The sequence below is a fragment of the Oncorhynchus kisutch genome, linkage group LG9 (assembly GCF_002021735.2).
Source record: "Oncorhynchus kisutch isolate 150728-3 linkage group LG9, Okis_V2, whole genome shotgun sequence".
In the NCBI taxonomy this organism is placed as follows: domain Eukaryota; kingdom Metazoa; phylum Chordata; class Actinopteri; order Salmoniformes; family Salmonidae; genus Oncorhynchus; species Oncorhynchus kisutch.
Genome location: NC_034182.2, coordinates 5,702,915 through 5,718,255, shown reverse-complemented (window position 1 = coordinate 5,718,255; position 15,341 = coordinate 5,702,915). Strand labels below are relative to the sequence as shown.

General features: G+C 42.5%; 1 long non-coding RNA gene and 1 gene segment (V, D, J or C); one reads left to right on the top strand and one right to left on the bottom strand.

Annotated features, from left to right (window-relative positions):
* Positions 1-6,004: 6,004 nt before the first annotated feature.
* Positions 6,005-8,307, bottom strand: LOC109896636 (Ig kappa chain C region, B allele-like). The segment is given in 2 exon segments: positions 6,005-6,509; positions 7,496-8,307. Coding segments are annotated over 2 exon segments (402 nt in total).
* Positions 8,308-8,326: 19 nt separating this feature from the next.
* LOC116375256 (uncharacterized) lies at positions 8,327-10,423 on the top strand. Its single transcript, XR_004210978.1, has 2 exons — positions 8,327-8,456; positions 8,602-10,423. It is a non-coding gene; the product is annotated as an uncharacterized LOC116375256 (long non-coding RNA).
* Positions 10,424-15,341: the final 4,918 nt, after the last annotated feature.

Sequence of the window (15,341 nt, the reverse complement as noted above, 5' to 3'; positions counted from 1 at the left end):
TTAGTGTATGTACACTTCTGATCCACTGGAATTGTGATATAATAAGTTATAAGTTAAATAATCTGTCTGTTAACAATTGTTGGAAAAATTACTTATGTCATTGTAACGCTCGTCCTCTTCTTCTGATGAGGAGTAAGAGAGATCGGACCAATTTGCAGCGTGGTAAGTGTCCCTTTTAATAAGTCAAACTGAACACTACAAAATACAAAATGAAACAAACGAAACTGTCCCGTGTGGTACTAACACGGAAAATAATCACCCACGAAACACAATAGAAAACAGGCTACCTAAATATGGTTCTCAATCAGGGACAACGATTGACAGCTGCCTCTGATTGAGAACCATACCAGGCCAAACACAGAAATAGCAAATCATAGAAAAACTAGTTTTAATCACTCCAACATAAGTGTATGTAAACTTGCGATTTCAACTGTATATGTTATGGAAAGCAACTGTTTAGCAGTGTGAGTTCTGAGAGCAGATCTTAGAGGCTTATTTTTTATTATTGCTACATAAGGTTGATGGTATGTGGACAATTCTCTCACTTCGGTGACTCTGCCCTCTACCAATGTGTCCACAGACATTATTAAAAAGAAACGGCCTGAAAGTCTTTCCTGTGGAGAAGATAAGATCTCATAACGTTGTTCAATTGCATGGCTACATTTTATTTTAAAGAGAGAATACAAAAATGCACTTACTTTACAGCACCAGTTTTGTGCCGCTTCCAAAAGTCCACCGCAGTGATTCACGCTGGTGAAGTCCTTCACATAAGTAGTTTATGTATCGGGGGGCTATGGTCAGTTTGTTATATATGGAGTACTTCTCCTGTCTTATCCGGTGTCCTGTGTGAATTTAATTATGCTCTCTCTAATTCTCTCTTTCTCTCTTTCTTTCTCTTTCTCGGAGGACCTGAGCCCTAGGACCATGCCTCAGGACAACCTGGCATAATGACTCCTTGCTGTCCCCAGACCACCTGGCCGTGCTGCTGCTCCAATTTCAACTGTTCTGCCTGCGGCTATGGAATCCTGACCTGTTCACCGGACATGCTACCTGTCCCAGACCTGTTTTCAACTCTCTAGAGACAGCAGGAGTGGTACAGATACTCTTAATGATCGGCTATGAAAAGCCAACTGACATTTACTCCTGAAGTGCTGACTTGCTGCACCCTCGACAACTACTGTGATTATTATTATTTGACCATGCTGGTCATTTATGAACATTTGAAAATCTTGGTCTTGTTCTGTTATAATATCCACCTGGCACAGCCAGAAGAGGACTGGCCACCCCTCATAGCCTGGTTCCTCTCTAGGTTTCTTCCTAGGTTTTAGCCTTTCTAGGGATTTTTTCCTAGCCACCTTGCTTCTACACCTGCATTGCTTGCTGTTTGGGGTTTTAGGCTGGGTTTCTGTACAGCACTTTGAGATATCAGCTGATGTACGAAGGGCTATACAAATAAATTTGATTTGATGAGAGTGAGCACATTCACACACAGAGCACTCTCAGTACCACCTTAATAGTACTGAAATACTAGTACACTACAATAGGGACTGATAGTACTGAACTACTAGGATAACACAATACTGCCCAATAAAAAACAAAACGCATTAACTATGTAATTTTTTTTACTGCAAAATCTGACTTCAAAGTATTATTCTGTATAGACAGACATCAATTTCTGATAACCCATCATATATTCTGATCAACTGGCTTGATTATGTGTCAAAAAACGAAATATCACATTAATCAGATAATCTACCTGGCCACTACAACAGATCAAAGATTTTTTATGTAATTCACCTTTGTAGGGCAGAATAGGGACTGATAATCCTGAAGTACCAGTATAATACAATAGGGACTGATAATCCTGAAGTACTAGTATAGTACAATAGGGACTGATAATCCTGAATTACTAGTATAATACAACAGAGACTGATAGTACTGAAGTACTGGTATAATACAATTGGGACTAATAGTTCTGGGTTATGAATATAGTCCACTGAAGAATGCAGATAATTAAATGTTTGTCTTGAATCTGTCACACCCTGACCATAGTTTGCTTTGTATGTTTCTATGTTTTGTTTGGTCAGGGTGTGATCTGAGTGGGCATTCTATGTTACATGTCTAGTTTGTCTGTTTCTGTGTTTGGCCTGATATGGTTCTCAATCAGAGGCAGGTGTTAGTCATTGTCTCTGATTGGGAACCATATTTAGGTAGCCTGTTTGGTGTTGGGGTTTGTGGGTGATTGTTTCCTGTGTTAGTGCCACAGGGAACTGGTTTTGGGTTTTCATGTTCAGTTTTCTAATTAAAAAAACCATGGACAATTACTGCGCTGCATTTTGGTCCGCCTCTCCTTCATCAGAAGAATCCCGTAACAGAATCACTCATTTCCAGTAGTAGTTATTTAAAATATGATCAAGTAATCTGAATCATAGTTAACAGTTGGATGTGGGTCCTTACCAGGAATAATATTAACATAGGACACTTTGCATTGGCAGCAAATACTTCAATGCTCTGGGAGTGTTCATAGCCCTGTGAGTTTAACACATAACTGAGAGCTGTCCTACATAACAGAACTTTAACAATTACTTTTATTATGAGCTTTGTGTGGATATTGATGTCTTTAATTCAAGGTATGATTTACATTCTGCTGGTCTAAAATCAGTTTATTATTTAATTGTTTCATTTTAATTTAGTCTCAAATTGAGAAAATGAGACTTGGACAGATTTAGACAACATGACCAAATGTTCTCTGAGATCTTAAATATTTCTGTTTCAGAATCCAGAGGACAGGTCGCTGGAACACCAGATTCCTGCAGTGGAAACTGTTCTCCCAGGACAGACAGTCTCTCTGAACTGTACAACCAGCAGTAATGTGTAGAACTATCTAGCCTGGTACCAACAGAAATCTGGAGGAGCTCATAAACTCCTTATTTACACTTCAGTCTGGGACTTCATCTAGATTGACCTCGTAGTGACTTCACTCTGACCATCAGTGCAGTCCAGGCTGAAGATGCAGGAGATTACTACTGTCAGAATTACCACATTAGTGGATTGTTCACACAGTGATACAGAGCCATACAAAAACCTCCCTCAGCCAGACTGCACAGTGACAGTACTGATACAGCTGGGACCTACTGCAGGTGATGAGGGGAGGAGATGATCCAGTACAAAGACACAGAACTTATAAGCATTTCTGAACTGAAAACACCCATAGGTCCAGACTACATACAGATTCCTTCCCTTCTGCAATGGCAAACAAACCTTTAATTAACGTTTCAGGCAATAAGTTGAATGGACTCCATGTGAAAGAATGTCTCACATTATTTCAGAATAAATATCCCAGTCTCTGCAAGGTCCCCCAGTCAGGTTGTGAGTTTCTAGCAAAGATTCAACCATATTTATTGAGATGAAATAACATGATCATAACCCATCAAAACAACCTGAGGTTCTGTCATAGAAGAGACAGTGACATGGACCACTGGTGTAGTGAAGTCAACTTTGAATATGTTTAGAAAGCATCATTCAGATCATTCAGATCACCCCAGCTAAACCTGGACAATTTGGGCCAATTGTGCACCGCCTGATGGGACTACCAATCATGGCCAGATGAGATGCAGCCTGGATTTCAACCACGTACTGCAATGACACCTCTTGCATTGAGATGCAGTGTCTTAGGCCACTGCGCCACTCGGGAGCCTGAGTGGTGCACAGAAGTAAAGAAAAAGAATGTGATGGTACATCAGCATCAGCATCACCCCCTAGATACAATCCCCATATACACCTCACAACCAGACCTCACAACCAGATATTGATGTGATCATCTAGCATTATATTAACTATTTTGATGAGGAGGTTACTGAAGGTTAGATCTGTGGGTAAGACATGATGCTGGGTTCAGGCATTAGATATATCTACATAATGTATAATATCCATTTGATCTGTCATAGATTACATGTTGGAATATCTGTTACTGTACCCTCCCTGAATCCACCATAGAGGTTCAAACCAGTCCACTCCCTCCCATCTGGCCCAGTCCATGGTCTTTTAGGCAGTAAAACAGGTCAACTGCTAGACTGGTAGCTGTAAGAGTGAAACAGATTTGCATAGACAGGGCTGGGTGGTTCTGCTTGTCCCAGAATAGAGCAGCACTGTCACCAGATGTTCACTCTGTTCCCAGGGGGTTGGAGGTAGAGAAGACCAGGGGGGAAATAATGGAAAAGTGTAGACTACACATTATTGAAAACAATTGCTAAAACATCTAATATAATAAAATCACATTAGGAATGAAACATTATAGATACATTGCATTCGGTAAGTATTCAAACCCTTTACTCTGTACTTTGTTGAAGCACCTTTGGCAGCGATTACAGCTCCGAGTCTTCTTAGGTATGATGCTACAAGCTTGGCACACCTGTATTTGGAGAATTTCTCCCATTGTTCTCTGCAGATCCTCTCAAGCTCTGTCAGGTTGGATGGGGAGCGTCACTGCGCAGCTATTTTCAGGTCTCTCCAGAGATGGGGCCACTGGCTGGGCCACTCAAGGACATTCAGAGACTTGTCCCGAAGCCACTCCTGCATTGTCTTAGCTGTGTGCTTAGGGTCATTGTCCTGTTGAAAGGTGAAACTCAGTCTGAGGTCCTGTATGCTCTGGCAAAAGTTTTCAACAAGGATATTTCTGGATCTTTGCTCCGTTCATCTTTCCCTTGATCCTGACTAGTTTCCCAGTCCCTGCCTCTGAAAACCATCCCCACATCATGATGCTGCCACCACCATGCTTCACCATAGGGATGGTGCCAGGTTTCCTGCAGACGTGACATATGGCAATCAGGCCAAAGAGTTCAGTCTTGGCATCATCAGACCAGAGAATCTTGTTGCTCATGGTCTGAGAGTCCTTTAGGTGCCTTTTGGCAAACTCCAAGTGTGCTGTTGTGGAGTGTGCTGTTCTGGAGTGGCTTCCGTCTGGTCACTCTACGATAAAGTCCTGATTGGTGGAGTGCTGCAGAGATGGTTGTCCTTCTGTAAGGTTCGCCCATCTCCACAGAGGAACTCTGGAGCTCTATCAGAGTAACCATCGGGTTCTTGGTCACCTCCCTGACCAAGGCCCTTCTCCCCCGATTGCTCCATTTGGCTGGGCAGCGAGCTCTAAGAAGAGTCTTGGTGGTTCCAAACTTCTTCCATTTAAGAATGATGGAGGCCACTGTGTTCTTGGGGACCTTCAATGCTGCAGAAATGTTTTAGTATCCTTCCCCAGATCTGTGCCTTGACACAATCCTGTCTCTAACGTAACAAAATGTGGAAAAAGGGAAGCAGTCTGAATACTTTCCGAATGCACTCTGTATGTTATGGAAAGTAACTGTTCAGCAGTGTGAGCTCTATGACGACCTTCCCACTCTGTCTGTCGAATTCTTTGCTCTTGTTTACCTTAATAGGATGTCGGTGGGCGGAGCTGGGAGGGTCGTCAGCAAAATGGGACACACCTGGGCCCGGGTGTGTCCCGGGATAAATACACCTTTTCCCCATTCATTGAGGAGACTCTCTCCATGCAGACACACTGTTGGATTTGGTTGTGGCCTTTTTGTGGACGCTTTGTTTGTTTGTTTGCTTTGGCACCTTTCAACACCCCTCATTATCAACATCTATGCACGCAACCACTCACTTACACTACTGATTACTGACTGCACACATCATTGTTAATTGTAAATAGTTTACTTCAGTTAATACATTTATTTTTGTTATTCCTTATTTCTACGTTGTCTCCCTTTTTGTTATGGGCTCTGAGCAGGTTCGTGACAGTTCTGAGAGCAGATCTTAGAGGTTTATTATTAAATATCACTAATTATTCTCACTGCTATTGGTGCTGCAGTTTAACAGGATCGTTCATTTGTAGAAATGATTGCAGAGTATTTGTTGAATCAGATGCCCTTTTTAAATAAATTAGTATCAAATTTGCTTCCTGTTCATGAGATAGTGATCACTGGAATGAACATTAAAGTAACTCTTGTGGTTATATTTCAATTAAAACAAGCTTTATTTGAACTCAGAAGCACGATGACCTTTACAACTTAATCACAAAATACTTCATTTAGCACACATCACTCCTGAAATGATTCACTACTATACTGTAACATTCAGCTCTAAAACACGAATATGTGGGGACTCTCTTGCCCTCTACAATGGCTTCTCCGGTCTCTAGACACTACAGTGACTTTTCCGGAAGGCGGCCGAATCACTGGTGTCGTCATGGGCGACCCTGCAAGTGTACACCTCTCCCTCTTCCCAGCGTGCCTTGCTCAGGGTCAGGGTGCTGCTGCGGCTGTAGTGGCCGCCCTTCTCTTCTTCTGTGGAGGTCAGGACCCCATCCTTCACCTCCTCCCCATCCACCTCCCAGCTCACCATCGCCCCCTGGGGTGAGTAGCCACTCAGCAGGCAGGCCAGTGTGGCCGAGCCCCCGAAGAGCTGCTCAGAGGACGGGGGGAGCAGAGACACTGTGGGTCTGATAGAGGGACCAGCTGAAGGAGAGGACAGAGGAGAGAGGAGGGTCAGATACTACTGCTACTACTGTATCATGGAATATATTAGGAGAGGAGAGGAGAGGAGAGGAGAGGAGAGGAGAGGAGAGGAGAGGAGAGGAGAGGAGAGGAGAGGAGAGGAGAGGAGAGGAGAGGAGAGGAGAGGAGAGGAGAGGAGAGGAGAGGAGAGGCAATACACACAGGATAAACAACTAGCTACAGTACTGAGAACAACCGACAACAACAAAACACAATCTATAAAGATAAAGGCAAAAATAAACTCTGAAAATATTTTTAGACAAAGCAATCCATCAGACACATGTATGTTACATTCATGCTCTACAGTATAGCCCACCAAGAGCAACAAAATACTAGGAGGGGGTTTCCTGGACACAGATGAAGCCTTGTCCTAGACTAAAAACCACTTTCAATTAAGAAATGTAGGACTAAGGACTAAGCTTAATGTGTCTGACAAACCGTCCCATAGTCTACAAAGACATGCAGGAAACAGATATTACATATTCAGATTTAATAATCGTATATACTATTAAAATTGTAAATCTACATGTAAATGTTGTCAAATCTACCCTGAGACACAAGCCAAAATTACCTCAAAGTACTTTTTAAAACTATAGAGGAGGTTCCCCTTTAAACCATGTCAGTGGTAACATCTACGATGAATACAATACAAAGTGTTGCTTTTAATATAGAAAAAGTAGTTGCTACATATTGACAGAACAATGAGCTGACGTGCAATACTGTGTATCAAAATGTCCTCTTTTTAAATCACGTTAGAATATAAACTTGGTGGTACGTGAACAATTCTCTCACTTTGGTGACTCTGCCATTTACCAATCTACCTATCTGTCCCCAGAAATCTCTATAGCCTTGAAGTATTTATTCTGGAGAAGATGATAACATCTCATAATGTTGTTCATAGTATGATTACATTTTGTTTTAATGAGAGAAGACAAAAATGTACTTACTTTTCAGCACTAGTTTTGTTCCGCTTCCAAAAGTCCACCACAACGATTCATAATGGTTAAGTCGCCATACAAAAACCTCCATCACACAAGAGTGGGCAGGCACCTTAACACACAGAGCACTCTCAGTCCCACCCTGAATACTGAAGTGCTAGTATAATACAATAATACCCAACAATGGCAAATCTTCCAAATCTGACTTAAAAGTATTTTTCTGCATAGACAGATAGCAATTTCTGATAACCAACTGTCAACTGTTTTATCATTGTTATTGTGTCAGGAAACTAAATACCACGTTAATCAGGTAATATACTTGGCCATTACAACAGATCTAAGATCTTTGACCAGTTTCGTTGTTACTGAGTTTTGCCTTTGCATGGCAGAATAGGGACTGATATTACTGAAGTACGAGTATAATACAATAGGGACTGATAGTACTGAAGTACAAATATAATACAATAGGGACTGATAGTCCTGAAGTACAAATATAATACAATAGGGACTGATAGTACTGAAGTACGAGTATAACACAATAGAGTCAGACATTACTGAACTACTAATATAATACAATAGGGACTGATAGTACTGAAGTACTGGAATAACGTAATAGGGACTGATAATCCTGGGTTATGAGTATAATACACTGACACACTTAGATAATTACATGTTCCTCTTAGATCACTGATTTACAGTATAAGTTATTTATAACACGATAAAATATTCTGTATCTGCATAATCTGTATGTAGTTATATAGCTAACAGTTATGAATGTAGGTACTAGCAGTAAGACTATGTACATATGACAGTTTGCATTGGCAGCACATGCTTCAGTGCTCTGGAAGTATTTATAACCCTGTGAGTTTAACACTTCATGACTGAGAGCTGTCCTTCATGACAACAGAACCCACAACAACCATGACTTTTATCACCATCTTCATCTGGATATTTGCCCTCTGCTTTCAAGGTAATATATTTGACATACATTTACCCTGACTGTAGTTACTTAACCTTATTAAAGTAAATACCATTATGTTATTGTAAAGTCATTCTTTTGTAAAGCAATGAGCAAATTAATGGGCGATTGAATGTTAATTAGATTTATTTTTCAGAGTCCAGAGGCCAGGTCACAGTGACCCAGACTCCTGCAGTGAAAGCTGTTTCAGTGGGTCACTCAGTCAGTCTCAGCTGTAAGACCAGCAGTGCAGTATACAGTGATACACATGGACAGAGGTTGGCCTGGTATCAACAGAAACTCTGAGAATCTCCTAAACTCCTTACATATTTCATTAGTACCCGTAACTCTGGGATACCATCTAGATTCAGTGGCAGTGGATCAGGGAGTGACTTCACTCTGACCATCAGTGGAGTCCAGACTGAAGATACAGGAGATTACTACTGTCAGAGTGAACACTACCCCAACAGTGTCTGGGTGGTAACACAGTGATATAGAGCCATACAAAAACCTCCCTCAGATTTCACAGTGACTGCGCTAGTTGGGTTTGACTCCAGGTGCTGAGTGGGAAGAGACAGTGGCCGTGTCCGAAAACCCATACTACCGTACTTGATAAGGTACATTTCAGGAAATGTTATATAACATAAACATACTGTTGACAAGTAGGCTAGGGTGTAATGGAATGTTTTGCCTTGTGTGGTAGGTTGTGTGGGTTTTGTCACTCTTATGTAGGTGTCATAACCAGCCATAAAATAAAGCAATATATATGTGACAATAGGTCTAAATATATGTGTGATGACAGTGTTATGACCCCATTATGACAGGTTATGACAAGATATGTCAGCTGTTAGGACATATGACATGGTTATGACCGTGTCATAGCATTATGATGCTAGGTGTCAAGTGAAGTGTTACCACACAATCCATGTCTCAAGGTTTAAAAATCCTTCTTTAACCTGTCTCTTCCCCTTCATCTCCACTGATTGAAGTGGATTTAACAAGTGATATTAATAAGGGATCGTGGCTTTCACCTGGTCAGTCTTTGTCATGGAAAGAGTAAACTGAGTGTATACCAGTGATGATGATAATATGTCAACTCATACACTGTCACGTTAGAGCATTCCTGAAGCAATAACAACCACGCGTCTCTAGATTGCATAAGTCGCTTTGTTATTGCAAACCTTAATTAGTTCATATGCAAACACTGCCTCAAATTGTCACAAAATATTTTGAATGGACTCCATCTGTGTGGAATAAGTGTCTCACATCATTTCAGAATTTTAAAAAACCAGTCTCGGGGGTGGTTGAATAGTGTTGAGGACTATTCAACCACCATGTCCTGACAGCCATGTCGAAACACATCAGAGTTTAAAATATTTTGTTTAATTGAACATGCTATCATAATAAAGGCATTTGAACTATATTAAGAGCGCCTTGGTTCACCTAGGTTATGATTAACAATTCAACCATATATGTTGAGATGATGATTGTAAACCCTTAAAAAAACACCTTGTTCCTGCTACAACCTGATTAAATCTTCCAGCACCTTCCCAGTCTTTAATTGATTCTAGCAGAGGAATGTTTATCAATCAAGGCCATGATTGGCTGGACAATCAGCTCTCAACACTTTCAAAGTTCTGCTGCTCATACAGCTCTATTCAACTACAATTTCCCTGGGGGACCATGAAAGTCTGTTTGCATAGAGAGAACCCTTTGCATTGGCAGCACATCTTCAGTGGTCTGGGAGTGTTTATAACCCTGTGAGTTTAACACTTCATGACTGAGAGCTGTCCTTCATGAGGACAGAACCCACATCAACAATGCATTTTTCCACCATCTTCATCTGGATGCTTGCCCTCTGCTTTCAGGAAAACAATGTGGAACTCAGACGTTAGACACATGTCAGTAACTGTCAATGTCTGTCTTTAGTCATACCCATCTTATATGTCATCTATTAAATGGTGGTTTATTCATTGTAAGAATGTCTCCCTCCTTGAATCCACCATAGAGGTTGCAGTAAAACTAGTCCACCCACTCACATCTGGCTCTATCCAGGCAGTGAAACTGAAACTATGGGAGTGAAACAGATTTGCATAGACAGAGCTGGGTGGTTCTGCTTGTCCCAGAATAGAGCAGCACTGTCACCAGATGTTCACCTTGTGCCCAGGGGGTTGGAGGTAGAGAAGACTATCACTCTGCTCTATATTTCTTGAAATAGTGGCACTTGTAGAATTGTTTTTATTTTTTATTTTTTCCATGTATTAAGCTTGAAATCACAGACTATAACATGCTATATTGTGATTACTGGTCAACGACGATGTTAAGTGAAAATGAGGTTTAGTATATATGATCCAGTTTATTAATAGAAACAACATAAATTTGCATTCCAAAAATAAATCTTTATTTGAATCCATTATTACATGATCAAACCATCAAAGCAAACATGATAGTGAATAAACGCAGATCACATTAAATCTATATCAAACAAAATTTCAGTCTACAGAATGGATTGACACATAAACTCAATCTAAGCCCCATGTTAGTCTACAGAACAAAGAAAGTGAAAGCCGAGGAACCAACATCCTCTCTCCACAGGGATGTGTGACTGGTGGGTCCTACCCAGAACAGTCAGCACTCCCCAGGGTCTGGGTGACCGAAGGCTGGGAGCTCTGGTAAGCCTCACAGAGTCAGGGTGCTGCTCCAGCTGTACAGGCCGTCTTTGCCGCCCAGCTCCTGGTCCAGTCTGAGGGGAAGCCCTTGTTGGCCAGACACGTCAGCGTGGCCATTGTCTTACGGGACAGCTCCTCACTAGAGGGGGGCAGGACGGTCAGGTTAGGGGAACTGTTACCAGGCAGAAACACAGCACTACATCAAAACAACTACATCAACACGAGGTACTTTGGAAATTACTTCTAAAACTTTATATAAATATTATTAATTATTAATAATATTATTATTAATATTATATTATTGTAAATAAGAATTTGTTCTTAAGACTTGCCTAGTTAAATAAAGGTTAAATAAAAAATGTAATTCAAATTAAATAAAACTAATCTATAGAAGTTAGATTGCTAAAAGACCTGAAGAAAACACAAACAGTAATATGATATGAAGCAGATTACAAGTATAAAGTATACAAGCAGAAAGCATACCAGTATGACATGTTTAACGTTAGCATTACTTTGTAAAAAGGGTGAAAAAATGGATCAGTGTCATCCTGATGAAAATATGATCTCCTGTACACATATGATCGACTGTACTGTAGTATTATCTAAAATAAGGACACACAACAACAAGGTTCTAGCTCCTGTATGTTTACTAACCTAACCCTCGCATGTCATACATAGGTACGGATACCCCCAAGGGACATCCTACTACATCTTACCCTCTCCCATGAACAAGAACTCAACATGCATAACCACTGAAGCATAACTGAAATGCAATTTGGAAGCCATTATTATTCTCTAACATGCTACTTCACATCCTGAAACAGTATGAAAGCATTAAATCACACAGTATGAACATTAACTAGGTACAGTCTCTTTTTGCTGGGTATGGTCCCTAACAGTATGTTTTCTCTTCACGTAACAGTCTTTCAGCCACTCTGGTGGCCTCACATCCCTTTTTGGGTGTGTTTGTGGTTCTGTGAGCATTCTCTCTCCTTCACCTTCTTTTTGTGCATTTTCTGTGGCCTCAATCTGTGTGGCTGGTAGATCTGGAAGAGCTCTGAGGTGTGTTCTGTTCCTTCGTACCTCTTCTGAGCCTGTGTCCACCACATAGGAGCGTGGGGCATCCGCTTTCCTCAGCACTATTGCTGGTGTCTTTGAGTTTGTAATCCACACACGTTGACCTTCGGTCAGCTCTGGCCTCTCCTTAGCACGGTGTCTCCGATTAAAGTCTCCAGTTTGTGTTTGTTTCAGTCGTTTGTCCCTCTCAGCGAAGGCCTTCCTGTTAGGCTTACAGGGTTTATGCTGAGCCGGGGATACAGGCAATGTGGAACATAGCCTCCTGCCAATCAGGAGCTCGGCAGGCGACAGCCCATGATGCAGTGGTGTAACTCTGTAAGCTAACAGAGCCCTGTATGGATCCTTGTTCTTTTTCAGCAGCCCCTTGACTGTTTTCACAGCTCTCCCTGCCTCACCATTACTCTGTGCATGGTAGGAGTTACTGGTCACGTGTGAAGTCATATTCTGCGGCAAAAGTAGAAAAGGAGCTTGCAGAGAACTGGGGAGCGTTATCTGTAACCAGGAACTCAGCGACCCCTTGCCTGGAATGATGTGGTTAACCAGCTGATGTGGTTATGGGTGTCTTTGCTATTTCAATGTATCTTGAATAGTAATCTACCACTAGCAGATAAGTGTCATTTTTCCAATAGAACATATCTGCCCCTACCTTTTGCCATGGCCGTTTTGGCAGCTCCGTTGCCATCATTGGCTCCGGATGACAAGGTTGACACTTTGTACAGACCTCACACTGGGCCACCAACTTGGCAATCTGAGTACTCAGACCAAGCCACCACACCGACTGTTGAGCCCTCAGTCTGCATTTGGTTATCCCCATGTGTCCCTCATGCACTCTGTCTAGCATTTCTGGTTGTAGAGTCTCTGGGATAACTATACGTTGTCCTTTCATGAGGTCTCCGCACTTTGGTGCACCCAATAGGGCTTCAGCAGCTGAGGCAGTTCCTCCTGCCTGGGCCATCCCTTTTTGCAGTGCTGCACTATCTGTCGGCAGATGGGGTCTTGTTGTTGAGCCTCTGCAATCTGCTGCAGTTTGGTCTGAGATGCAGGTAGGTTGTCCCTTATTGCATTAATGGACACCTGTACCTCACCCTCTAGACATGGCTCCTCCTCTGATAATGGATGTTTAATTGGGGCCCTGGAGAGTGCATCTGCTGTGATCAGTGCCTTCCCTGGCACATACACCATCTTGTAGGTGAACCTCAGTAGTCTGAGGCGGACGCGCAGAACCCTGGGAGGCAAGTCGTCCAGTGCTTTTGTCCCTAACAGAGCCAACATTGGTTTTTGGTCAGTCTCTGCTGTAAACTGCAGGCCAATAAGGTATTGGCTGAGCATTTCACATGCCCATGTGATAGCCAACGCCCCCTTCTCCACTTGAGCATACATTTGCTCTGTGTCGGATAAGCTTCGGGAGATGTATGCTATTGGACGCCACTCCATGTTGTCCTGCATCTATCTGAGGATCGCCCCTAGCCCAAAGGATGATGCATCTGCTGATACCGTTGTCTTAGCGTGGAGACAGTACTGGGCCAGCACTCTCTGTGAGGCAAGGTCTCCTTTGATTTTGTCAAATGCCACCTGTTGCATGTGACCCCATGATCAGTCATTTTCTTTGGCTAGTAAGTCTCTCAGGGGTTTGGTTGTATCTCAGGGGTTTGGTTCATCTTCCAGCGCCGACAGAGATGGCCGCCTCGCTTCGCGTTCCTAGGAAAACATGCAGTTTTTTTTATTTTTACGTGTTATTTCTTACATTGGTACCCCAGGTCACCCCAGGTCATCTTAGGTTTCATTACATACAGTTGGGAAGAACTACTGAATATAAGAGCAACGGCAACGTCAACTCACCATCAGTACGACCAGGAATATGACTTTCCCGAAGCGGATCCTGTGTTCTGCCTTTCACCCAGGACAACGGAATGGATCCCAGCCTGCGACCCAAAACAAAGACATAGTAAAAGAGGGAAACGAAGCGGTCTTCTGGTCAGGTTCCGGAGACGGGCACATCGCGCACCACTCCCTAGCATACTTCTCGCCAATGTCCAGTCTCTTGACAACAAGGTTGATGAAATTCGAGCAAGGGTAGCATTCCAGAGTGACATCAGAGACTGTAACGTTCTTTGCTTCACGGAAACATGGCTCACTCGAGAGACGCTAACGGAATCGGTGCAGCCAACTGGTTTCTCCACGCATCGCGCCGACAGAAACAAACATCTTTCTGGTAAGAAGAGGGGCGGGGGCGTATGCCTTATGGTTAACGAGACGTGGTGTGGTCACAACAACATACAGGAACTCAAGTCCTTCTGTTCACCTGATTTTGAATTCCTCACAATCAAAAGTCGACCGCATTATCTACCAAGGGAATTCTCTTAGATTATAATCACAGCCGTATATATTCCCCCACAAGCAGACACATCGATGGCTCTGAACGAACTTTATTTGACTCTTTGCAAACTGGAAACCACATATCCTGAGGCTGCATTCATTGTACCTAGGGATTTTAACAAGGCTAATCTGAAAACAAGACTCCCTAAATTGTATCAGCATATCGATTGCGCAACCAGGGCTGGTAAAACCTTGGATCATTGCTATTCTAACTCCCTCGCCCTCCTTTTGGAAAAGCTGACCACGACTCCATTTTGTTGCTCCCTGCCTACAGACAGAAGCTAAAACAAGAAGCTCCCGCGCTGAGGTCTGTTCAACGCTGGTCCGACCAATCTGATTCCACGCTCCAAGACTACTTCCATCACGTGGACCCCGATATGTTCCGCATTGCGGCGAACAACAACATTGACGAATACGCTAATTTGGTGTGGGAGTTCATTAGAACGTGCATTGAAGATGTCGTTGCCATAGCAACAATTAAAACATTCCCAAACCAGAAACCGTGGATTGATAGCAGCATTCGCATGAAACTGAAACCAACTGAAACTCGAACCACTGCTTTTAATCAGGGCAAGGTGACCGAAAACATGACTGAATACCAACAGTGTAACTATTCCCTCCCCAAGGCAATCAAACAAGCTAAGCGTCAGTATAGAGACAAGGTAGAGTCGCAATTCAACGGCTCAGACACAAGAGGTATGTGGCAGGGTCTACAGTCAATCACAGATTACAAAAAGAAAACCAGCCCAGTCGTGGACCAGGATGTCTTGATCCC